A 25,000-nucleotide genomic window follows, 5' to 3' on the forward strand; every position below is an offset into this window, starting at 1 on the left:
TATTGCAAAAAAGTAATAATTTCTATATGAGCGATGCCGAAATTTTGCTGTATGCAAATGCATCGCATTATTTTTATGTCATCAAAGTAACAACCAGTTGTTATGTTTAAGGGGCAATTGCTTTTTCGAACAGGGCCATGCAGGTTTTAAGCTTTCCCCTTATTAAAGAAAATCATCACTCAAGTTCTGCATTTTGTATTTATGAAATATAGCTCAGGGAGTAGAGCAGATCATTCACTAGTCAGAAAGCTGGTGGTTCGTTCCCTGTTTACTCCAGTCTGCATGCCATAGTATCCTTGGACATAGAAAGCACTTAGGTGAATGAGACATGTCATGTAGGCTTGTGTAGAGTAGAAAAGGGCGATGTAAGGAAACAGTGCATTTGCCATTTATTTATTCAATATAAATATGCAAGAAATCAGGAAGGAGACAAATATTTTCCACAATAAAAAGATTTTAAAAATATATCCATATCTTTTTTTAATCAAACTAATTATTTTGCCCTTTTATTTCATTGTTTAATTTTAGTTAAGTGTGGAAGTTTGTACTTTGCATTCATTCACAGACAGATCACATTCTTTCATAGGTTCTCTACTGTTATTGTGTGTGTGTGTGTGTGTGTGGCTGGACTCATGGTGCTGTGTTTGTGTAAATTTGCACTGCTCTCTGGCTCACAGTGACAAAGGTTCTTAGTATTTAACCTATGCAGTGGCTTAGAGGCACATGTGCATGCACTCTTATTAACAGCTAACACTGAACAGTGATGCCTCTATGCATAAGCCTAATTCTGATTGGTTATAAAGACACATTTGATGGCAGAGAAGCTAGCCTTGGACAGAGAACCAACAGGTCTGCTAGGAATCAAAAATGACTGCCTGACCTATCCCATAGAGAAGCAGCATAATAGAAGCATTGCCATGGCAACCACATTAAAATCAGTAGGCACACAACAACATATAATCCTTCAGAGGCCAGCAGAGTACATACCGAGATGGCACTGATGCGTCGAGGCTGTGTGCAGACCACACGGCACATTGAGCCCATGCCTCTGTTGATATAGTCATCCAGGATGAACTGAGTGACCTGAGTGGTTTTGCCACATCCTGTTTCCCCACTCACCACTAGGACACGGTTAGAATTGATCAGCGTTACCAGCTCCTGAGATCAGGAGGTTGAAGAGGAGTGATTTACAGATGAGGCAGGAAAGCAAACAATAACAAAAAAATAAATAAATCAAATCTGAAAACCAGTAATGAAGTCTTAGCAGAACTAGTGATTCATGATAAAAGCACATTTGCATGTGAAATACTTGCCTCTTTTTTCCCATAAGATGGTAGTTTTTCCCTGAATTTCTGAAGACAAAAAGAACAGATGAGGAGTAAAATAATGAGATAAAAATTCAATAAAATTAGGAACAGATACTTTAAAAAGAAAAATTCCATAATGGGAACAGTCCTAGCACATCAGAAGTTATCCAATTCTAATAACCAAAGATAAATACTGACTCTGCGCAGTACCTCACTAATACAGTGGTAACCACTTGAAATGATGTAGCATGATAACATTATGATAAATTGATTGAATACTTGGTAAGAAGACTTTTCCATTACACATCATCTTGTACATAAATTAAACTTTGCACACCTATTTCCACAGTAAAATTTTGCACTAAACAATTTAAATGTATAAATATAATAAACATTTACTTATTTACACAAACATAAACAAAAGCTACTTACATACAGCCAATGCAGCAATGCATTTGGGCAACATTCTTTTTTTTTTTTTTTTTTTTCCCCAAACATAGAACCTTTCAACTGAATGAAACCCATTACTTTTTATTTTTCTTATTAAAAACACTAATTAATTAATTAAATTGGACTTTTGGACATTAATTGACAACAAATGACTAGTATAGTAGTAATGTTGTTATCTAAAGGCACTAAACATGCTAAACTACCAAAAAAATCCCACCTTGTCCCCACCTTAGCTATTTTAATAAATATGTTCATGCTAGAAACTTAAACCTAGATTTTATACCACTGAAAACTCTTACCAGCATTTCTTTGTACTTTCCATCTGATTTCTTACTCTGCAGATCTCTCTTCAAGTAGTCATCCAGGGACCTGTCTCGGACTACTTCTTGATGTAAGAACTCCAGATCCTTATCTTTAATAACTGGTTTCGCCGCCTCCTCTTCCTGATCTTCTTCATCCCATTGATCTGGCGGCTCATCTTTAACCGCTGTTGTAGAGTGACTAGAAGAAAAAAAAAAAACATTCAGCGGTATAAACATCCAATATTACCTGGAAAACCTTACATTACTATTTGTTCTGCAGAATTTCTAAATGATTTAAAAAAATAAAAAAAATCACACATTTTTACACAAAGTTACCTTTGTGATTTGCCAGTTGCTTTCTTCTGGCCTGGACTACCTTCTTCTTCCTCCCATTTGACCTCAGTCTTAGTTTTTTCCTCTTCAGGCAAATCCCCATCAAAGTAACTAATGATGATAAACACACTAAATTAGTCATGATGTCAGCAGTCAAAGGGGAAGAAATAACTGAAATTTTACTATTCTGTCTAGCTTTCCTATTAATTCATTATAAGTTAGTAACGACAATTGATAAAGCTATACAAGCCTCTCTCACCAGTGGGCACTATCCCTGGCAGCTGTTTGCCAGCTGTCAGAGGTCGAGGCTCTTTCATCCCTGCGGCCCCTTTCTGGGCCGAGCTGGTCATTCTGGACAGAGTTAAGCAGTTTGGTAATGTGTTGCTCTCTTGCCTCATCCATCTGGACCACTGCCCGCTGCACAAGCAAATGGGAAAAGGAAAGTTAGCTATGACCTTGCAACAGTGTTTTTCCAAATTTCCCTTTATACCACTGAAAAAGAAAATACTACTCATTAACACTTTGAAGACAGGGACCTGTCTCGGACTAATTCCTGATGTAAGAAGATAAATATGTAACAGAAATACTTACTGTTGTAGATGTAGTTTTGAATTGTGCTGTGTAAGTAATCCTTTTTTTTTTTTTTTAAACACAATGACAGATTGGATATTTATTCAGTATATAATGATGGTGGTGGTGGTGTGTTTGTATTATTAGTATTATTATTAATAATATTTTATATATAATTATTACCATTCTTATATATTGTACAAGCAACTGTCTGTTAACCAGCAGGGGAAAATGTGACTTACTGCCCATGTTCAGATCAGTGTGAATACTTTCTGTGCACACAGTGAGCAATTTTCCAATCAGCTTCCCACACTTTGATGTGCTCAAAGATCTGCTCCTAACAGGCAGGGGCAGATCTAGAAGGGTGGCATGGGGTGGCAAGTGCCACCCTAAAATGATCCCTTGCCACCCCAGTTTTGCATATGACAGTGTTGTTAATTACAATACGATAGCATTAACAGTTTGAGTGTAGTTACAGTCAACAGTGAATATAAATGCTAAAACTGTATATATTGCATAGTGTCCCCCCGCTCCACCATTAACAAATGGTTCAGCCCACAACAGGACCGGCTTTTTCCTTGTTTTCAGTAGCAAGCGATGCTTATGATTGTGCCAGAGCACATTCTGAACAACACCATGGGAATTTCGGATTTTACACAGGTGGGTGGATGTTACACTCTGGAAATGGAATGAAGGTGAGTGTTATGAACCCCCTGTGGTCCACCGACACGCTGCACCTCTAAATCACATGACTATTTTAAGCTGACATAGCAACAAGTTGCAGCCACGCTGGGTCTCTATTTCAGCCCACATTGAAAGTTTGGACTTCAAAGTTTTTAAATTTTAATTACAGGCCAGTAAATCCAGAGTTACAATAATATATATAAGCCACGCTTTTTTCTAAATACTGTCGTCACGTTTGTGTGTGTGTGTGTGTGTGTGTGTGTGTGTGTGTTTTAAGCGTTTTGTAAGGACAGCGCGAAAACAGTAAAGAAAGGAAAAAAGCCACCTCTTTCCTATCGCTGGAAATATGTACCATGTCGACCAATTTAAAAAAAAAAAAAGTCAACACGTGGGATTTGGTTGTTTAGGAAGAGGGAAAAGTTTTAGGAGTGACGGTAACGGCAGCGAGACAGAGCGAGCAAGGGAGAGAGAGAGACAGCGAGTTAGAGAGAGTTTTTAGATGTGGCCATTTGTGACGTTTAGTGTGGAGTGTATACTTAGTGTGTTGGGTTGTCTTGTGTAGTTCTGCATTCTGTTGTGTAGTCGTTTTGTTTTGTGTGTCAGTGAGGGCACTAATGAATTTCACAAAGGCACATTGCAGTGTAAACACTGTCACTAAGTAGAAAACCAGCGGAGTGATACACCTGGGCCCTATTTCAGGAAGCCGGTTTAGTGCAAACTCTGAGTAAGTATACCCTGAGTTAACGAAAACTCTGGGTTTTCGGTTTCACAAAGCGAGTTTAGATTAATTCTGAGTGAGTTACTATGACGACACACTCCGTGAAGCTAACCTGCCCCCTAGCAGGTTTACTTCAACTAACCCTGACGTTCTCCGCCTCTTTGTCGGAAACCTGACTGTAGGAAGTGTCAGACATGGCGTGCCCCTTCCTTGAAGAGCCAGTAGATGTTGAAGCCCAAATTCTCCGCAGAGCTCTCCGCCGGGAGAGAGTGATTAGAGCGCGTTTGGACATTTTATCATTTCCTGATGATTTCCTGTGTGAACGTTACCGTTTTTCAGCACAATCTACAATTTATTTGAATAACATCCTCAGGCCATATATTGCTCATGTGACACATCGTGGACATCCTCTCAGTTCTGTACCGCACTTCGGTTTTTTGCAAACGGGAGCTTTCTGTATAATATTGGTGACGCTGAGCACGTTTCCAAGGCTACCGTCTGTCGGGCAGTCAGGAATGTTACAGTTGCACTGAAACGTCTCCTGCACTCGTCTGTGGTGTTCCCCGGTCATAGACCCACAAGATTTATCAAAGAGGGATGCCACAAAATTGCAGGTATCAGGATGAACGAAACTTAATTCATGATGTGGTGATACTTAAACTACTGCTTAAATTTTACATTTATTTTCACAGTTCCCAGGCGTGATTGGCTGTATAGATGGCACTCGCATTCCAATCATTGCTCCTTTAGTAAATGAAGGAGACTATGTGAACAGGAAGTCTTTCCACAGCATTAATGTGCAGGTACATAGTTCCCTGTAGCATTTCAAACTAACAAATTATTTCATTATTAGTAATGGATGCTAATTTGTGTTCTCTGCACTGTGAAGATCATATGTGATGCTGCCAACATTATCACAAATGTGGAAGCCAAGTGGCCAGGCTCTGTGAGTGGTGGTGGTGGAGGACCCCCACCTGTTTTTCGGGCCTCCGCTTTTTTTCTAGTGGCCATAACGGGTCACATTTGAGCATACAGAGTAAGCAAATATGTACTTGTAATGCTCAGATAATTTCAATAAGTGCTTACAGAGGGGAAATTAATGTAGCCTCTAACTGCAATTGATTTACATCGGACAAACAGACCAAGCACTATGGCTCATAATACAATTACACCTTACCTGTTTGGACTATATTTTTATATTTCATTTTTACTTGCTGCCAGGAACCTTTGGGGCCTGTTGGGTTGCACCTGCACTCACATCACATCACAAAATAAAATGTATGAAATAAAAAATAAAATATAATAAAATAACGTGTTAAATGGGTGGGAAATCCCTAGATCAATGTTTAAATTAACACTCACGCATTGACTCTGTCGGCTATGTTTTGCCATGCATGCTCCCTTTCTTTTGCAGCTGAGCCTGTGTTACTTTTTTTCTGCAAAATTTGCATGTTATCGGCATATACTGCCATCAGAATTTCGGCCTCAAGCGCTGTAAGATACATTGACCGCGCCTTCTTTCCCTCCGTCTCCATGGTGACTCGCTTAATCTGTGCTCCACTAATCAGGGCTTTATGTATCCTCGTGCGCGCGCTTAATTTGGGGTTAAAGCAACTCCGCGTTGATTGAACTAATTGTTATCAGCCTTTCTGAAACCGAATATTCCAAGTTGGACAGTTCGGGGTTACTCAACCCTGAGTATCGTTTTTCACTCTGAGTTTTCTAAACCGGCTTCCTGAAATAGGGCCCTGCTGTCAGGCCTGCAGATTTATCCGTGCTGCTCTCCTGTCTTTTGGTGGACAAACTTTTTTTTTTACTGGCACACATCATTTGTGGGGCATCTTATTGCGAAACCTGATTGTTCTCTCATTTTAGTTTTAGTAATATTTTTAAATGGTTGTACAAAATGAAAAAAAAAAACAGCAGGTGTATTGGCTGCATTTTTAGATAAATAGTTGTATACATTTACAAAATGTACAATTTATATTTGCATTTCAGGTTATAAAAATTTACTCAACATGTCTGTGGTTTTTTTTACAGTAAAAAAAAAAATGCTACTAGGATTTTAAGTTCTTTGTGTGATTTCAGATCAGTAATACTAATGCAGTATGTCAGTGAAAGAACAACTAAATTCAGTTGAGCTGAAAAGAATGACACCAAACAAGGCAAGGGGGAAAAAATAAAATGAAACACTTTGAGGGTGAAATACAAACATAAACTCAAAAGGAGTCAAAAACGGCTGTTGTATTACAGACCTCTGTGGGTTGATCCAACAAATCATGAAAAATTAGGTTTACATTTTTGTTCATGACAGTGCAGATTTCTGACATATTGTGTAATTTAAGCATCTAACAATGTGATTGTTTTCTAACAAAAAACAGTGTGAAACTTAAGTTAGACTTGTGTTTGTAAATGAACCGCCCCATGTTGTGTAGCTTTCTGGATTTTATACTTGTTGGGCTACATATTTATTTATTTATTATACAGGCTATACAGTACATACAATCAAAACTCACATGTTTTATGTAACTAAAGTGTTTAATTATGTGGACTACAGAGAATAATTAAGTTATAGAAAATATTTATATGAAAAATGTGTATACTTACTGCATTTAAGTCATTTTAACCATATGTAACCACCTGCATATGTGTTTGGGGGGGGGGGGGGGGGGGGGAAGGCTTTGATTTTGCCACCCCATTTGATTTCTTTGCCACCCTCATGCCACCCTAAGAAAATTTCTCTAGATCCGCCCCTGCTAACAGGGTGACTGCAATTATACAGACAGACCTTCCATGTTTACAATGAGCATGACTTCAAGCACAGTCCATACCGATCTCCGGTCAGCTTGCTTCCTCCTAACGGCTCCATATCTTGCGTACCACAGTCCAATCTCACGGCCCTTCAGGTGTGGAGGAGGACGGTCTCTTTGCCCACCTCCTCCCCGATCCGGGTCAAATTCGGACATGTTTCCTCTCGAGCCTCCTCCACCTCCCCTTTCCCATCTTTCTCTGCTGTCATCTCTGTGCCCGCGACCTCCTCTTCTACCTCTTCTTCCTCCTCCACCGCCGCCATATCCATAGCTCATGTTGCGGTTAGAGGCAGGCAACGGTAACGTCCGTTAACCTGCGTTCAATTAACGGCTTACAGCTACTCGCTAACCAGCAATATTCAGTGGATTTACGAACTAAATATTTCACTTCAAAAATATGCGGTGACACTCACGTAGCCACTGACAGTTGGGTTCTCGATAACTACACCCCAAACCTAAATTGCGCCCCTCTAACTCACTTATTAAACAACAACATCCCCTTGAAAAAGTGTCACAGCCGAGATACTTGCTGTTTTCCATCTGGCATGTCGCATAATAATGCCGTCAACATTTTCAGCAACTAGATATTGACGTGGCGCTCTAGGATTGGTTGCTCTCCATATTACCGTTTTAAACGCTGCTTTCTAAATCTAGCTGACTTCTTCAAACGAAGTTATCATAGTAATTAGCATACAAATGTGTATTTCAGTTCAAATTTCCAGTTTATTTTTTATGCAATTTGTTATGATTTACTGTGTAGATCAGGACACTGACATTTTACCACTAACCTTTAAACATAACTATTTGCCTCTGAATTATTGTATTACTAAAGCATTCAGTCCTGTTACTTGTATAATTTCTAGCAGTGCTTAACAAGTTTATTAGACCATCACCGAATGTAAGAGTTATATCAGAGCTGCCCAAAATTAATAGTATTGGTAATTATACTTGTGCTTTTATAATAGTTAATCAAATTGTCACTCAAAATATATATGTATTGCTAATATTATTTTTTGATTAAGATGCCAAGTTACAGCTATTTGCTTGCATTCCTGAAGAGGTGAAAAAAAAACTTTTGTAGTTAAGTGTTATGCTTGATTAATTCCTGAAGCTCAAATTTGGGCATAAAAACATGAGTTCAGTTTGCTATGTACCTAATAAATAATAATAAAATTTTTAGTTGTAAACATTTTTTTGACATTTTTTCTTGTTTTTATGATAGGTTATTGTGCCATTTTAATGCATTTATTAAACCCTATGCATTTTTACATACAATACGTTGTTCTCACCCAACATCAGCGTCTGACCTCATAAATGTGCTTCTGAAAGAATAGTCAAAAACTCCCAAACACACTTTGTTGAAAGCCTTTTGAAAAGAGTTAAAGCTGTTATAGCTGCAAAGGGTGTGCTATTAAACCCCAGAGATTATGAACGGGATGTCTCTCAGGGAATCCATAAAATATTTATGTAAATTATTCACTGAATAACATTTAAACAGCATAAAAGTATAATTTTATTCTTTTCCAGATTTTAAAATGACATAATACATTTTAAAAACACACTAAAAGTGTGTTTTCAGCATAACCTCTGGGGTCATGTGACAAATTAAAATACATAAAAAAAAACTGTTTCTTTTTTTGAAGATGTACACTTGAAGTAGGGCAAGTGCAGAATGCCAAGTTTTTTACTTCCAAAATTTCTCTGAAATGAAGTTAGACTGAATTCATCACTACTAATACAAGTTCACATATATTACTGTAGACTCTCAGATTCCCACCTCCATGATTTAGAATTCAGGAAGAGTTTCTAATTAATTTTTACTTTCACTTCTGTGGTATTTAATATCCATTATCTACACTCAACAAAAATATAAACGCAACACCTTTGTTACTGCTCCCATTCCCCATGGGATGGACGTAGAGACCTAAAATTCATTCCAGATACACAATATAACCATCCCTCCCAAACAGTGGTCACAAATCAGTCCAAATGTGTGGTAGTGGGCACATCTGCCATATTGAGATAATCCATCCCACCTCACAGGTGTGCCACATCAGGATGCTGATCTGACATCATGAGTAGTGCACAGGTGTACCTCAGACTGCCCACAACAAAAGGCCACCCTGGAATGTGCAGTTTTTTGCGCTATTGGGGGTCTGGGGACCCAGAACCGGTCAGTATCTGGTGTGACCACCACTTGCCTCATGCAGTGCAACACATCGTCGCATGGAGTCTATCAGATTGTCAATTGTGGCCTGTGGAATGTTGGTCCACTCCACTTCAATGGCTGTGCGAGGTTGTTGGATATTCGTGGGAACTGGTACACGCTGTCGTATACGCCGGTCAAGCACATCCCGAACATGCTCAATGGGTGACATGTCCGGTGAGTATGCTGGCCATGCAAGAACTGGGACATTCTCAGCTGCCATCTGCCCTGAACAATGTGAACCATGATTCATCCGTGAAGCGCACACCTCTCCAACGTGCCAGACGCCATCGAATGTGAGCATTTGCCCACACAAGTCTGTTACGGCGACGAGCTGGAGTCAGGTCAAGACCCCGATGAGGTTGACGGGCATGCAGTTGAGCGTCCCTGAGACGGTTTCTGACAGTTTGTGCAGAAATTGTTTGGTTGTGCAAACCAATTGTTCCAGCAGCTGTCTGGGTGGCTGGTCTCAGACAATCTTGGAGGTGAACCTGCTGGATGTGGAGGTCCTGGGCTGGTGTGGTTACACGAGGTCTGCGGTTGTGAGGCCGGTTGGATGTGCTGCCATATTCTCTGAAACGCCTGTGGAGACAGCTTATGGTTGAGAAATGAACATTCAATGCACGGGCGACAGATCTGGTTGACATTCCTGCTGTCAGCATGCCAATTGCACGCTCCCTCATTGCTTGTGGCATCTGTGGCATTTTGCTGTGAGACAAAACTGCACATTCCAGGGTGGCCTTTTGTTGTGGGCAGTCTGAGGTACACCTGTGCACTACTCATGATGTCAGATCAGCATCCTGATGTGGCACACCTGTGAGGTGGGATGGATTATCTCAATATAGCAGATGTGCCCACTACCACACATTTGGACTGATTTGTGACCACTGTTTGGGAGGGATGGTTATATTGTGTATCTGGAGGTAAATCTGAAGAATCCTTTATAATATATCCATCTGTATAAGATAGAAGATTGATTCCCCCCCCCCCCCGGATGATCTCAGTGGCCTTTCTGGAAACAAATTATGCTTCCATAAGTTTTCATGAGTTTTCTTTACATGTCATTTTTTCATTTTGATGTTTATTTAATTAGTTCAAGTGCAAATAAATTTAATTCACTCAGTGCCCTGGCACATTAACCTTCTCATTAACGATGAGCAAGTTGCAAAGTTCGATAGTCTGAACTTGTCCACGTACTTTTCTGTCATTTGACAGAGGATGCTCATGCCCTCTTACTTTTATCTATTATCCAAAGTAGAAAATATTTGTTTAGAGTCTTGCTAAATCTGTTTATGCATTAAACACCAGTTTAATAGGAGGGTTCCGGCCCTGAAATAACCTTTTGTTGACTATTTAGATTGCTAAATATCTTCTGGGGTCTCTGTGCACAGACAAAAACAGTCTGTCTTGTCAAAGTAATTGCTGTACCAGGTTCACACTGGTACACTGCAGTTTAAGGAACATTAGGGAATGACCTGCTATCTGGGCCTTAAAGGTTGCCGCCAAATGAAAAAGATTCACCATGACTGCTGACTGTCACCTTAAAGGGTCTCTCTGCTACACTTCAGCACTGTTTTTTAATATAATTTTTTGTCAGATTTAAAGTGAAAACTAAAACATTAACAATTAGTAGTAGTAGTGATACATTCTTATTAAGTATCTCCTCAGTCACTGATTGCTTTGGCTTTATCTGACTTTTGTAGCGGTTACAAACAGTGTTTTCACATTTCCATACGTCACCGTTCACTGATTCTGTTTCTGAATGCTCCAAATCTAATTGGATTATACTCTGCATTCTCTTATTTCAAATTAGCAGCAATGCCATATGGGGAAAATCTGTGCTTTTTCCTTATTGTTTACCTCTCTCTACTCTGTGTCTTTGCCCTGCAAATTAAAAGCAATAGACACCCTATCTGTGCCATGAAGCACATTTCACAGATGAGAGAGTAGAAAGAGTGGTGTGAAAGATTTGTGCAGGATGTTCATGGGAGGTGACAGGGTAGATCCCACCCTTAATCTTTCTGTTCCTGTCAGGAAATATCATGCTTTGCCACTTTTAAATTAATTTTTTCTTTTCACGCCCACTGTGATCATCAGAACCATCAAAGACACGATTTCCTTTTATAATCAGTGAAATGAATACTTACACAGTACTTCCACAATCAGCTATTTTGTTATTAAGGAGATGCATTTGAAAGAAGACAGTGTCCCAGATCAGAGAATAGTGATTTGTGACGATGAAACGATTTATTAGCAGTTTGGTGTGAAAGACTAATTTGTGTAAAATCTTATTTTCAGTTTGTATTTGAGAATCTCATTTTCATCAAGTACTAACTGGACCTGCTTGTACAAAGGTTCCCTGTTCAGCTTTGACAGAAATATATTCAGTTGTGTCTTTGGACATTAAAAAAGAAAACAATTCCACAGTGATCGGGTAAACTTTAAGTTGGGAGTGACTCATGTTTTTGCTTCAGCTGCCAATTCTTTTATCTTTGTCATTATTTTGAACTCTGTGAGTACTATCAGTATCTCAGCTGGGTACTCTAAAGAGAACAGATGGGGGATTCAAAATGAAGGGATGTCAGAGAGAAAATGATACAGGAAAAAATACTGCTAAACTTGGGGAAGGTATTAAAAAACATACTGGGAGTAAAGCCTTTTGAGTAGTAGAGGGATTGTGGAAAGCAAATGACATGAAAGAAGAAAGCACTGTTTCATATGCTCCAAGCCTCCATTCCCTGAACCTTTCAGCACTGTAGCAGGTGTACAGCTCATATATACACCATGTTTGTTACCCTAGGGGCTAGCTGTAATCCATACAAGCAATCCCTGACCAGATGAATTTCAAAAACCTCCAATAAAAAGCCTCAGGTTTTAATATAGTGGTTTTATCTCCTTCTGGATTTTTACATTTTCAGAAATTGTGCTGTGCTCTTTAGAGGTGCACATATTGTACTAGAGGTCTCACACAGTGCCACTGATGCTGCATTTTGATGCAGGCTTACCTGCACCTTATTGTTTCAGCATAAACAGTGAGGTTGTGAGTGGGAGGTGAAAGTCCTTGAATCAGAGAGAACTGATGAAAACATCAGGAATAGCTTCTGGTCAAGGTTTCTGATATTGCAGTTTTGTTTTGTTTTTTTACGTTATGCTTTTGCAGCCTCATGCAGCCTCTTTTAAATTTTCTCCTACTTTCTTGTCATTTGGTTTCAAAATAACTGTTAGCTGTACACGGATAATATATAATTAAGCAATTTCAGAATTTTCCCTATGAAATAGCTTATAAAAGAAATATGTTTTTGATGCTGTTTTTCTGTCATCTTGAACACTGAGCAGAATAAAGACATCATACAGCTGTTGTGGATTAGTCACATTCCAAACCCTAGGGCCACAGCAACCAATGATGTTACATATTATATAGGTCACTCTCCAAAGTAGCTAACTATTGCACTTTACTTGCCTTTTAATTTGTGGTAAATAATTCCATTTGAATCCAAACGGTGTGTTACCAAATAGCTCCAGATGGTTGACATGAATGAATAAACATGCAAATACTGGTGCAGCTGATGTGCAACTCAGAATTCTTAATAACAAGACAAATAACAATTACTTGCTGAATTTATGAAAATTCTGGACCAGAAGCTGAGCTGTAGTTTAACAATGAGAACAAGCACATAATGGAATCACATCCACGCTGTTAAGCTGGAAAGATGGCGCACTGCTCAGCTAAAAACCTTTGGCACCATTAACAGTTGACATGGTTGATATTAAATACAGTGTTGCATTCATCACAATTCACATGCCTGCACAGTATTTACTCTCATTTTGCCTAGGAGTGCTTGAACTAGGAATGCATCGCACTACTGTTGGAGGCAATTTTCTTGTATGAATCTTTAATGAAAACGGTCTTCAGGAGGATGGGAGACATTGAGGCTGATGGCTGGGACTCCCTAAAGAACAATTCAAAAGCTTGCAAATGAAGTCCTTGCTGTGCCAAGGCTGTGTTGAAGTTCAAAAAACCAAACAGTTAACATATAGAAGACATCACCATAAAACAAACATAAATACATATATACTTTAAAATTAGTCTTCAATACCAGTTTCACTGTTTTTTCTACACACAAGTACATGTATATGTGCATATAAAGAATGATGTCATCTGAGAGAATGAAGATTTATATGATTCAGAAAGACATTCTTAACCCCTGTCAAACAATACTGATTTACACAGTCCCATCTATGAAAATTTTACTCCAGTCCTGAATATATGCATGTACAGTATTAGATAGAAAGTAAGAGGTCCCTGTGGCTCACCGATTGGATGGGAAGCAAACCGAGCGGTCAGACAGATGATCCCCCGAAGTGGTTTTGGAATGTACATTCATATGCTGCCTGCTGTGGTGAAATATGCACAGTCACTCATTTAAATTGCACTAAACATGTGCAAGGCAGAAAACTGTTCTGAAGAAGTAACAAAAAAAAAATGTTTGCTTCACTTCTTCTTGTTTTACATCCTAAACAGTGATGGTGGATCCACCCTACCCTCCCAGCCCCAAATTAGATAGCAGATAGACATTTTAGACATTGCAGCTGGGTGAAAATGAAACACAATTTGAAGAAATATATGCAGAATAAACACAAATTTTTTTTCACGGTAAGCATGTGAAGATTTTTGTTAACTGACATCACAGATCAATGCTCTCAAACATATACCCTCATCTCTATGGGCACAGATACTAAAATGCACAACACATGCTCAGATGAGTCAGACACATGGGTCAGGTGACCCCTCGCCTCACAGCTGAGTCACCAGTGACGTAGTCTACTGGAGCTGTTTCATGTCAGACACGTGATCACACCTTGGTCCTTTTTTCCTCCTTTACATCTGTGATTTTTTCTTCTACCTGCTTCTTCTGTGATAACAAACTGGCATATGGTGAAAGCAAGAATACAGATACACTACTAAAATACTGATTCTCTTCTACTGTCTATTTGACATAGGTCTGTATTCCACTCGATTTACAATATATATCATTTTACAGTCTAATATATCTCTGTGTACTCTACATATAGGCAGTAAATGTGCTCTCCTGATATTAGCTAAAGAGGAAGTACAAGAGTAGGCAAACAGACTATTACAGTCTTCAGCTAAGCCTCTATTTGGGTCACCTGTCAACTCTGTTAGAGCGGTGATCAGAAAGAAGTAAATGTGGAATGATTAGGAAATTTGTCTCACAGCCTTTACTGTCTGAGGTGCTTTTTCAACCTCCACCAGAGAGCCACCCTATTATTATTCTGTATGTATGTCACTCTTCCCTCTCCCCAGCTTGCTTTCTATAGGCCTCATTGAGCAGCTGTATCTCCTCATGATACCCCGAGCTCTCCTGTGTCTGGCGTCGGCTGTTCTGCCGATGAGCCTCCACAGTGTCAGGTATAGTGATATTTATGGTCTCTGCTTCTGTGGTGCCACTGCTGGGGATGAGCAGGGAGTAAGAAGCAGTCTCACCCAGGTCACAGGAGACAAAGCGGTTCTCCCTTCGGGAGTAACGAAGTGATGGCGAGCGGGCATGGGTGGAGGACTGACTGATGTTAGATATGATAGAGACGCTGTCCATTGCCTCTTCATTGTCACAAATTTCCAAAACTTCAAGATGGATCTTGACATTAGTGTCCCCAACCCCAGCTCCAATTCCCATCTCCATTCCAATCTCCATCCCCATTCCTACACAGCTGGCGTTCACATCTCCACCCTGGCCTCTGGATGCTGTTTCGTCTGCACTGGGCTCATGGCCAACTGACTTCGAACGATAAACTTCCACCTGAGGGGAAGAGAGATTTCATGTTTTGTTTTGGACCACAGTGTACTTGATGTCGTACAAAAATATCTCACAATGTTATAATTGATTTCTAAAACTCTATTCCATTAATCTTTTCCCAGTGGAACTCCCTGAAGAAATTTTAAATCTACTTTTTTAAGCTAGTCATTTTATGAAAATAAATGGTTTCTTTTTATTTGTTACATAACGCATATGGACATATTTTATATTTATTGATAACTAGGAATTTCCTTTTCCACATTTCACTGATTCAAGGTCTTATAGGGCTAATTCTAGAAGTGAGTTGTGTTGCAATCAGGAGCACATGACAGGATAAATAATCTAGAATGCTTTTGATGGTGAGAGAAATGGCTAAAACTATGCCGCTCTTGATGGCTATATAAGAGAGTAAAATTGATCTCACAAACAATATTTACCTTGCATAAATCTTAAATATGATGCCAGAGCCAGGCAGCTCTTAGCTTAATTTCAGACTAGATTTACTTACAGACTGGAAAATGATTTCAAAGCTTAAAAATGTACCTAACAACATTTTTAAAGCGAACTAAATCATAATTTACCCCTTTCTTTTAATTTAAACACAAACAAACACATTTAAGTAAATTATAGTGATCGATGATCACAGCATAACAAAGGAGTAAGCAAGCGATTCATATTTGTATTTATTCTCAGTACGAATGCAAAGAGCATTTCCCACAATGCCATACTACGGAGGAAATAAATTCTGTCTTCCAACGTGAGTTTAAACAAAGAGAGTGCTGAGATGACATTACCTTTTTGGCATTGTTCGGGGAGATCTTTCGACCATCACTGCTGACCTCGTAGGTGGAGAGAGACAGCGTCTTCCCTGTAGGTGCTTGTAAAGATACAGTTCCCTGAAAGGCGCACAGGGGAATTGATAGACCACCTGATGATCGCTGCACAGGAAAAACACAGAAAAGAACAAAAATTCAGTCAGAATTTAGCACATCGTCTTTATTTGAAAATCAAACTGCTATTAAATTCCGCCTTGGCCGCTCATTCTTGACAATAAATCCAAAGCAACTAATACTTCACTGTGACTACAACTCATTTTCCATCTCATTCCTGTTGTTTAAAGTAACTGAAGTTACATTATGTGCCTGATGTCAAGTGCAGTAAGATGAATGTGCTGACCAGTCATTTCTATCCAAGAATTAATGAGGCTTGCATGTAGAGCCCTAACAACAGCACTTGGCTGTTAAAATGAGATGTCAAGACTTCATGCATGTAGAGGCCAACAGACCTTTCAGTGAAAAAACACACAAACACAAATAATGACTGACATATTTTTTTGGCCGTTATTAGATTCGAATAGCAAAGTTTCAGTGCACAGTATCAGGCAGATTTTCTCCAACGGCTTATCAGCTTGCTTTTAATTATGAGTCTACATTTTTAGTTTAATTTTCATTTTTTCAATCATATTTCATGTTTTTCAGTCACACATTTACACTGCTTTTGTAGAGATTATGATGCCAGAGAGTAGATCAAAGTGAGCCTCTGTGAAAACATGTTTGAGACTGTGCATACTAATGGCAGAGGGAAATAGAAGCATCATGTGGCACAGAAGTAGGGAGACCTGTGGCAGGTCTAATTAAGCTTCTAAATTATTTAGTTAAATATAATAATCTTATTGTGACTATGATGCACAACAGAAACAAAGCAGATGCCAGTCTCTTGGCAATCTCCCCCAAATCTGCCTGGTTCCCTGTCATTATGTTTGCCTCATTGTGAATGGAGAGAGACATAGAGGGAGAGACAAAGACTGCAAAGCTGAGCTGAAAACACATTGTCACGTAGATCAAATAATGTTCAGAACACATCATGTGGGAAGCACACGGATGGATTTCTTTCTGGATATTTTCACATGCCTTTCTTCATCTTACATATAAAATACTATTTTAACATGCTCCCCAAAGGATCACCTGGCTTTTCCTTTTCCAAGTTAATTTTTTCTTTTATTTTTAAAATGCCTTTAAAAAAAAATCCACAATAACCATTTTGCACCTCTTTTGGTCTGTCCAACGAAAATCTAACTTGTGCTAGAGGACTTTGTTCAGCTGAAGCTATTTGCAGATCGAATGAGTTATATAAGGTTAAAAAAAAGTCTGCATAAAAAATAAGAAGTGGTGGGACTACACAGAAGGCTTACACCTGCGTGTGAATGTTGTCAGATATTTCCGTGCATATTACCATGCTTTTCTAGTGGGTGTAGGGTGCAATGGAAAGGGGGGCTAAGGGACTAAGGGAGCTAATTTCAAATTCTGCCAATGCAGATGTGATGATATTTTAAAATGAATACTAATAAGGCCTGTACTTGTATAGCGCCCAGTCAGTGTATTCTAACATCCTTTGAACTGTTTCCTTATTTGCTGACAGTAAGTCTGTTCTGATTTTTTATGCCAAATTGATGTTGACCCCAGTGATTAAGGAAATGGCAACAAAACTACTGGATCACCATTAAATGTGGTGCTGACCTTTGCAGTGATGATAACTTTTTTTAAAATTTGCTAACAGAGTTATGGTGCAATCACTTGCGTAGTGAGTGCGCATAAAACTGAATCAAAATATAGATATTATTTAAATGCACCAAGGGAGAAAATTATAGTAAAACACATTAATATTACTTTATTTAGTATGAAAAACTAAAGTTACTTACTTGCACTCCTAAACAGAAAAAAATATTAGGGGTGGAATGTTGTACTTGCTTAATTCCTAACTTTCTTAAAAATGAATTGAATGAACATGAATTACGTCCAATGAAGTCAGTTATTGTTTTGTATAAAAACAAGCTTCTGAAAGATGCTTCTGTTTTCTTGTTTTTTAGGCTAATAAAGCTAATAAATTTGTTAAGCACTGCACATGGATGCTAACATGTCCAGGCACATGTTGTGATCCAAAAATTGGCATAAAGCTAATATTTGTTTCTAAGGAACAGTAAATAACTTTTACTGTAACAAGTTAGATCCAGTTCGTTTTTTTTCCTTTTTAATTTACAGCAGGTGACAACTGAAGAGCACAAATACTGTACTGAAGTTAACTAATACTGAGATATTTTTTGATGTGTCACTATATTTCATTCCCTTTTTAGATGAATACCAAGGCTTGCTGTTAATAGGTTATATATTGTTTAAATAAGATATTTTGTGTAATGTAATGAACTGAACAGTTAAATAACAAGTAAGTAAACAGTAATTAAGTTATTCTCAATTACTAATTAATAGTAATTAATACGCTTGTGTAGTTCTTTGTGTTTAAGGTTAGTTGGTATTAAAATCTTGGTATTCAAATACACTAAATAAGGATAAACACATTAGGACAGCAAAGCATCAGGTTGTCAGCATGACTCATTTGCTTATTTCACACCTTTAATTAATTGAAGTGTCATTAATTGAAGTGTCAGCATACACACGTACAGTAATCTATTATTTAAATTGTATCAACTTCATACTTATTCAAAGTCAGTATTTTTTTAAGTCTCTATATTTCATTGCATTGGACAATCTTTTTCTTTAGAGTAAATTGGTTTCAGTCCTCCATACCTTAATGCACATTAGTTCTCCATTTCCTCTTGGGGAAAAGGGCTTGTAAGTGGACCCTGACTCTGTGCTTGCTAACAGATATGTCACAGAGAGGGTAAAGATGTGTTTAAGCTCTAATTCCACCTCTTTCCCTGGCTCCCGAAGGCCAGATGGGCTGACAGTAAGGAGAAAAGACGATGGGTAATGACATCTAGTCTGCTAACACGGAACAAAACACAGCTTGGAAGAACTATAAATCACAAAGTATTTTGGCTTGTCTTTCATCTGTTGTTTGGCTTTCTGTATTTATACAGTAATAACACGTTGTGTGTGTGTTTCTTTATGTCTTTTGTAAATGTGTTTGAGGAACATAATGGTTGGTGGATACAGAAAAAAAGGCTTCATTTTTCTTTGTTGTTTGGCAGTGTTTTTATCTTTGTTTGTAAACTGCACTGTAATCGTGATTCCACATTTAAAGACCCCAATCAATGATTAAGGCCTAGAGAGACATATATATAGACTGGTATACTGAGAAGTAGGGCAGGGAAACGCACACACACATACACACACAAACACACACGCCAGCAGTGAGCATCTTAGACTTATACATGATGCAAAGTGAGTGCCAAAACCAAGCTGTAGATGCATGCTCCATGGATTTTCCACCCTCTGGTGATTTTCAGAGTGAAACATTTCAAACTTATAAGTAGAGCAGAGAAAGAAAAAGAAGGAGAGACAGCTACAGCGTGCGTTCATGTGTGTACATGCCTGTATGTTTCCATGTCTGTTTACATCCACAGTCTACTGAATGAGCCTATATCAAATCTAATAGTGTTATTGTTCTAATAGTCACAGTTTGGTTTCAACGTTAATGCTTGTGGCTGCTCTGTTTCACAAGAGAGGCTGCTCTCTCATCTGTGTCGTTTATCTCCAATGCCAGGATACATTAATCATTAGGCCTTTACTGCTTTGTCCTTGTTTAACAATTCAGTTGGCTCTAGCGAAACACAAAGAGAATTAAGCTTCTGGTATTATAAGAACACAGGATGTCAACAACAAAGAAAGAAATGGATTAAAATGGATTAGTGGATAGTGGTCTCTAGCAAACTGTCTCAAGCTTTAGTGGTCTTTGACTTTGCTAGTGGATAGAGTAAAATATTGAGTACCTGAATAAATGATAACTTTGAGTCCCGGTATAGAAACACCACTGTACAGTATATACTGAATCAATGTGTGTGTTTGATTAAACTTGAACTACAGAATGAATTGGAAATAAGTTTGTTTTTTTGTTTGTTTGTTTTTTAAATTCAACTTTCACTCAAATATTTAACCTGCACAACTTATTCATAAACACATATGAAGGAGCTAACATCCAACGAATCTCACTGATGCTGATCTTTAAACTGTAAGCATTTTAAAGCTGCACATTCCTCCAACTTCAACTTATTTCTAGTGAAAGAAATTCACTAGACATAATAAATTTTAAGTTTGTGGATGTATATTTGGTTTTGAAAGACAGGCTGGCATTGGCTACTAAAATGGTGTGCGGTAACTTGATCAATTGCTCTATAAGTGATAAAAGCTCAGAACAGATAAGAATATGTGAGGAGAGGAGAGGAGAGGAGAGAAGAGAGGATTTTAAGCATTTTATCTAAATCTCACGCACAGTTCCAAGGCTGTCAGCCTGATTATAAAGAGGCATATTTTTAGATGTGGAAAAAAAAAATCCAAACCAACAGTATGTAAGCCTTTCTCATCAAACACTTCCTTAAAAACTGTCTGTGTAAATATTGCACCCTATTCCATCGTCTATCATCCTGTGTCTCTATACAAGTGGACCACAATAAAAATTTTTAATTTCCTTTCAAACAAAATGTAAATGCACAAAGGGAGATTATAAAATGTGTCTGTTTTACGGTCGCGAAACACTAATTACTCTTAAATGATCACCACTACACTATGTTACTGCACGTTGCATGGTAAAGCCTAGGTTTCTTTGATTAATTTATGAAAGCAATAGAGTTGCAGTGTGTGGAAAAACTGCCTAATGCCAGCCATAAACCACAAAGTGACAGACACAAATGATTCATTTAATGGTTCAAGAGCCAACAAATAAACTGGTTACACTGAATGCTGGTGTACCTGTCTGGGCGTTCTCTCGGATTTACTCCTGCACCACTCCCAGTCTGTCAGCTCGATTTTCCGACACTCCTCATGTGAAAGCCTCCTCTCAGGCCCCTCAAACACTGATGACGTGTCAGTGAGACTATGATCCTGTTCCCGGTGATGAGAAGCCAATGAAGGGACACAGCAGAATTTCTCATCATTCCCATGGTTCTCATGGGGAAGTGGAGCACAATCAGCCAGTGCCTCCCCGCCACCAGCCACTGCTTCCAATAGAAGATCTGCATGAGAGGAGCTGTCCACTGGGCACGTGGTGCTGAAATCAAAATTGGGCCCCAGCCTAGAGAGCGCACCACTTTGAAGCGCATCATGACGGGCATTAGGGAAGTCACAGTTAAAAAGGCTGTGATAAGCAGGCTTCTCAATGGGAGGACTGTTATGTGACATGGTGGCATGTGACAACTTATACACTCCGTAGCCTTGTTGGAAGGAAAGGTTGAACTTAAATCTTCTTTTCATCACTGTGAGAAAGAAAAGTGAGAAAATTTTATTTTCTTCACCCTGCAAAATCATCACTGTTTCCCCCTGTACCACACGGGAACAGTTGTTTTGGCTTTTACTGTGCAAAAAGACATTTGGTTGTGCACAGTTAATTAATTTGTGCTGTGCCATCATCTACCTGAGGGTTCTGGTGTTGGTTCCCGTTTGCAGTTAATGAAGCAGCCACATGGCATGTGGATCCAGCGCTCAGAAAGCATGAATAACGGAGTGACCGCAGGCGCCAGCAGAGTGAGAAAGAAGCTCAAAGTCTCCAGGGAGGAGCTGCGTGCACTGATTGCGTGGCGCACTAGTACCAAAGTCTGTGAGGGGGGAAAAAAGGAGAGAAATTAAGTCATTGAGGAGTCTCTGACTTAATATGCATGAGGAAGTTGTGGGAGGGAGACACATGAATGAAAATAAATTGCATAGACCTTTCACACATACTGGGCTTTCTTGATTTTAATTTTCCTATGTTCCGTATTCCAGTGGGCCAGCGGCACTTTAGCATTGCACCTGAGTATTCTCAATTTTAAAGATGGCTACAAATAATACAGCTACAATAAAACAAAACCAACACCAATGAAAATATTCTAATCCACAGAAACAAAACAGAAATTACTGTATTTCTGACCGGTGATATCTTGACATTTTCGTATTAATCATCATTTGTTTTTATTCATTTAAGAGGGTTGCAAGTTTGGAATGCCAATTCTCTTTGTCCATCACTGCTGCACAGCATTTATCACCTACACTTTATTCTTTTGCTTTCTTTTTTCTTTTTTTTTGAACAAGAACAACTCTTGTAACAGAGGAACTTGGTGTTGCAAAGCATGGATGTATTTCACAAAGCAAACCCAGTGAATAGTGCCCTAAAGGCTTTACATAAAACTTGCAAACAATTGTTCTCAAAGCCTTTTAGGGAGATTATTTTGTGAAATACAAAAAATGCATTAAAAAAAACGTATTTTAAAAAATATCAAGGTTTTACAAGACAGGCAGCAAACCATGAAGTTAAATTGAAATAATTTATTAATATTAATAAATTCCACAATCTCTGACATCATTCACAATGTGTCCTCCTCACTGTGAAGGATTTCTGATGGAGTCTTTAACAAGATAAGGAATTTCATTCATTTTTAGTGACAGAGAAAGTAAAAAGAGAAGAAAACACTTCTATTAAACGACTCCACTTTATTTCCCCTCCACATTATTAACCCTTACAGCTTACAGCATATGCGCCACCAAGAACAGTGATCTGATTAGGGGATACTGTTCAACCGCGTGCCACACAGAGACCCTGGTAGTCTCTAATTGGCTGTTAAGCACTTTCGTGGATTTGCTCGGATGGTGGCTGCTGACGTCACCCTTGGCCAGAAACATACAATATAACTCTTTACGATAATTTCCATTGGTCTGCTCACCTCACCGATTACGGCAATAAATCACCAAAACAATCTGTGTAGCTATATAAAGCCAAACAGAGACCTTGGGTTAAAGTGATTTTACTTTAAAGTAAGATATTGAGGTTTTATTTTGTTGTCCAGAGGTTGTTCTATAATTATGAGGCGGTTTCGTGTTAGATTTCGGTTGGAGTTTCATAGATTTTCTACACACAGAGCGCTGAATAGCATTCCAACTAAATGAATAATAAATGATTTCATTTCAAGGTAATACCACTAAAAGGCTCCAAGCCAAGTAGAGCAATGGGTTGGCAGGCCATTTGCTAAAAAGTTATTATGGTGTTGTTTTTGGCACCATTTACTGGGACATTTGCTTTTATGAGGCTTCTTACCATCATTGGCATCCATAAAACAACTCTGACAACCGCCAGGATCATGGAGAAGCGCTTTTGTGCAAACACCACAGGCGAATCCCCGACAGTAGCTGTCCTTTGATCACTGGCAGACACTGGGGACAAACTGCTGTCCTCTTTCTCCCTGATCTCTGTCCCGCACGGACTTGGACTCAGTTCGTTGTACGCCCCGAAACTTTTATTCAGGCTGTCCCGGGAAAAGGACTGCAGATCACAGAGAGGAGTGGTCCCGCTCAGTCCTCTTGCCATTTCTAGATAGCTGGGGTACAATAAAGTCCTTTGGGGCTCCCTGGAGCACAGCAGCTGGTAAGTGAGGGGGATAAAGAAAAATAACAAGCCGCAAAAACACAGAAAATATAAAGAGAAGAGCAGCAAAATGTAAAAACTGTCGCTCTCTGGGAAACACCCGAGAGAGGCCGGCGTAAAGCTTCCCCATCCGCATAAAGGTAGGACACTGACGGCCAGGCTGACCGCCCACACACCGGCAATAGCCCACATTACTCTCAGTGGCCGGCGCACAGACTGAAGCACTCCGAATCTCTTGGTGACATAAAAAGTGTAGGCTGCTATAAGGCAAGCCTTCATATTGCTCGAAACACCTTGGAACACGTACAGAAGTCCAGATAAAGTGCACAGGCTGCCCGACCCTTCACCTCCATTTGCTTCCCACTGAAGGAGCATGAATAAAGCGAGTGGGACCAAACTGAGCAGGTCGTCCACCGACATGGAAGCCACAATGACACACAGGGAGGTTTTTTTCCTCATCCGGAGGACAGACAGCAGCGAATACACACCTCCAACTAACGTTACAGCGGCGATGGTTACGCACAAACCGAAAAGCAGCAGGCGGATTTGCCTCTCCATCCCGGAGGGGTCTGGCGTGTCGTAGGTGGCAGTTGGAAGGTAGCTTTGGTTAGGCGCTGGGGAGCTCTGATACGTCGTAGACATCTCCAGTGAATTCATTGTTCTGCCTCTTTTGGCACTTTTAAGTGTTCAAATTTGACTCATTAGCTTGTAAAGTTCACCAGGCTGGAACGACGCGAGAACAGCACAGCATTCGGCTCATGCTTTTTTTTCTTTTTAAAAAAAAAAATCACCATCCAACTGAGAACGTGTGCAGACGCTTTCCAGTCTCTTGGATGTGGAGCTGGTGAGGTTGTGTCGGGAGGCACCTGTGTCCACCGTTCAAACGGCGCAGCCAGAGTGCCTCTCGTTTCCAGCTGCTGATTTACGCGCTGTCGTCATCAGTGGTTACTTTCACGGCAGTCACTGGAGGGTTGAGCCAAACGCAGCATACTACTACAACCGGTTCTATATCCGTGTAGGACCGGTTCGATTCATCAGGGTGTATTTTTATTTGTGTCATGGCTCGACTCATTTGACGAGTCATTCCAATAATCACCCCTGTCTGAACAAGCCCTTTGACAGAATTTAATGCAAATGATAAAAAGTAGAGGGTCTTATTCATGTATTTATTTTTTTTATTTTTGGACAATTCAGATTTTTGTTTATGTGTAATGGTGGAGCCATCACTTACTGAATAATTCCATTTGAAATCCATCTACACAGGCTGTGCGAGCCATTTTCAGCAGATTGGTTTTCATTGCTTTGTTTTCAAACCCCCCACCCGCGCCGTTTTTTTTTTTTTTTTTGCTTAATGGAGTCAGGAAACTAAATGCCAGGGCTAAAATAATAAGGGAATCATGTGGGGTGGATGCTCTCTCGAAACAGAGTAAGGCCAGTTTACTGTAAGTGCTTACATGGCTG

The 25,000-nt window shown here is 39.3% G+C and overlaps 2 protein-coding genes across 3 annotated transcripts in view; both read right to left on the reverse strand.

Annotated features, from left to right (window-relative positions):
* Positions 1-7,754, reverse strand: part of dhx36 (DEAH (Asp-Glu-Ala-His) box polypeptide 36) — a 30,530-nt gene extending 22,776 nt beyond the window's left edge. Inside the window, exons 1-6 of one of the 2 annotated variants that reach the window (XR_014888186.1) lie at positions 7,196-7,754; positions 2,652-2,809; positions 2,396-2,503; positions 2,057-2,258; positions 1,314-1,352; positions 988-1,158 (exon numbers count right to left, since the gene is read on the reverse strand). Coding sequence is in view for 1 of the 2 variants with exons in the window: in XM_085243622.1 (XP_085099748.1) it covers positions 988-1,158; positions 1,314-1,352; positions 2,057-2,258; positions 2,396-2,503; positions 2,652-2,809; positions 7,196-7,450 (933 nt within the window). In the remaining variant the exon portion in view is untranslated. The remainder of the gene's footprint in view (positions 1-987; positions 1,159-1,313; positions 1,353-2,056; positions 2,259-2,395; positions 2,504-2,651; positions 2,810-7,195) is intronic. The other variant, XM_085243622.1, reaches the window with a different exon arrangement.
* Positions 7,755-11,414: 3,660 nt separating this feature from the next.
* LOC146559840 (putative G protein-coupled receptor 149) lies at positions 11,415-24,540 on the reverse strand. The gene is made up of 5 exons (XM_085243624.1): positions 23,213-24,540; positions 21,560-21,740; positions 20,899-21,401; positions 15,991-16,134; positions 11,415-15,199 (listed from the first exon to the last, which is right to left on the reverse strand). Exons 1-5 carry the CDS (start codon positions 24,194-24,196, stop codon positions 14,687-14,689), a joined length of 2,325 nt encoding a protein of 774 aa, XP_085099750.1. The 5' UTR covers positions 24,197-24,540; the 3' UTR covers positions 11,415-14,686.
* Positions 24,541-25,000: the final 460 nt, after the last annotated feature.

Source organism: Mchenga conophoros, linkage group LG14 (genome assembly GCF_057382185.1).
Source record: "Mchenga conophoros isolate Kocher_MC1m ecotype Shallow Benthic linkage group LG14, M_conophoros_male_GT1.1, whole genome shotgun sequence".
Taxonomy (NCBI): Eukaryota; Metazoa; Chordata; class Actinopteri; order Cichliformes; family Cichlidae; genus Mchenga; species Mchenga conophoros.

Coding starts and splice junctions, on each gene's coding strand:
- LOC146559840 (XM_085243624.1), bottom strand. CDS start 24,196: ATGAATTCACTGGAGATGTCTACGACGTATCAGAGCTCCCCAGCGCCT. Junction 21,402..21,559: donor ACCAACACCAGAACCCTCAG/GTAGATGATGGC, acceptor TCTTTCTCACAG/TGATGAAAAGAAGATTTAAG. Junction 16,135..20,898: donor CCGAGAGAACGCCCAGACAG/GTACACCAGCAT, acceptor TTTCCTGTGCAG/CGATCATCAGGTGGTCTATC.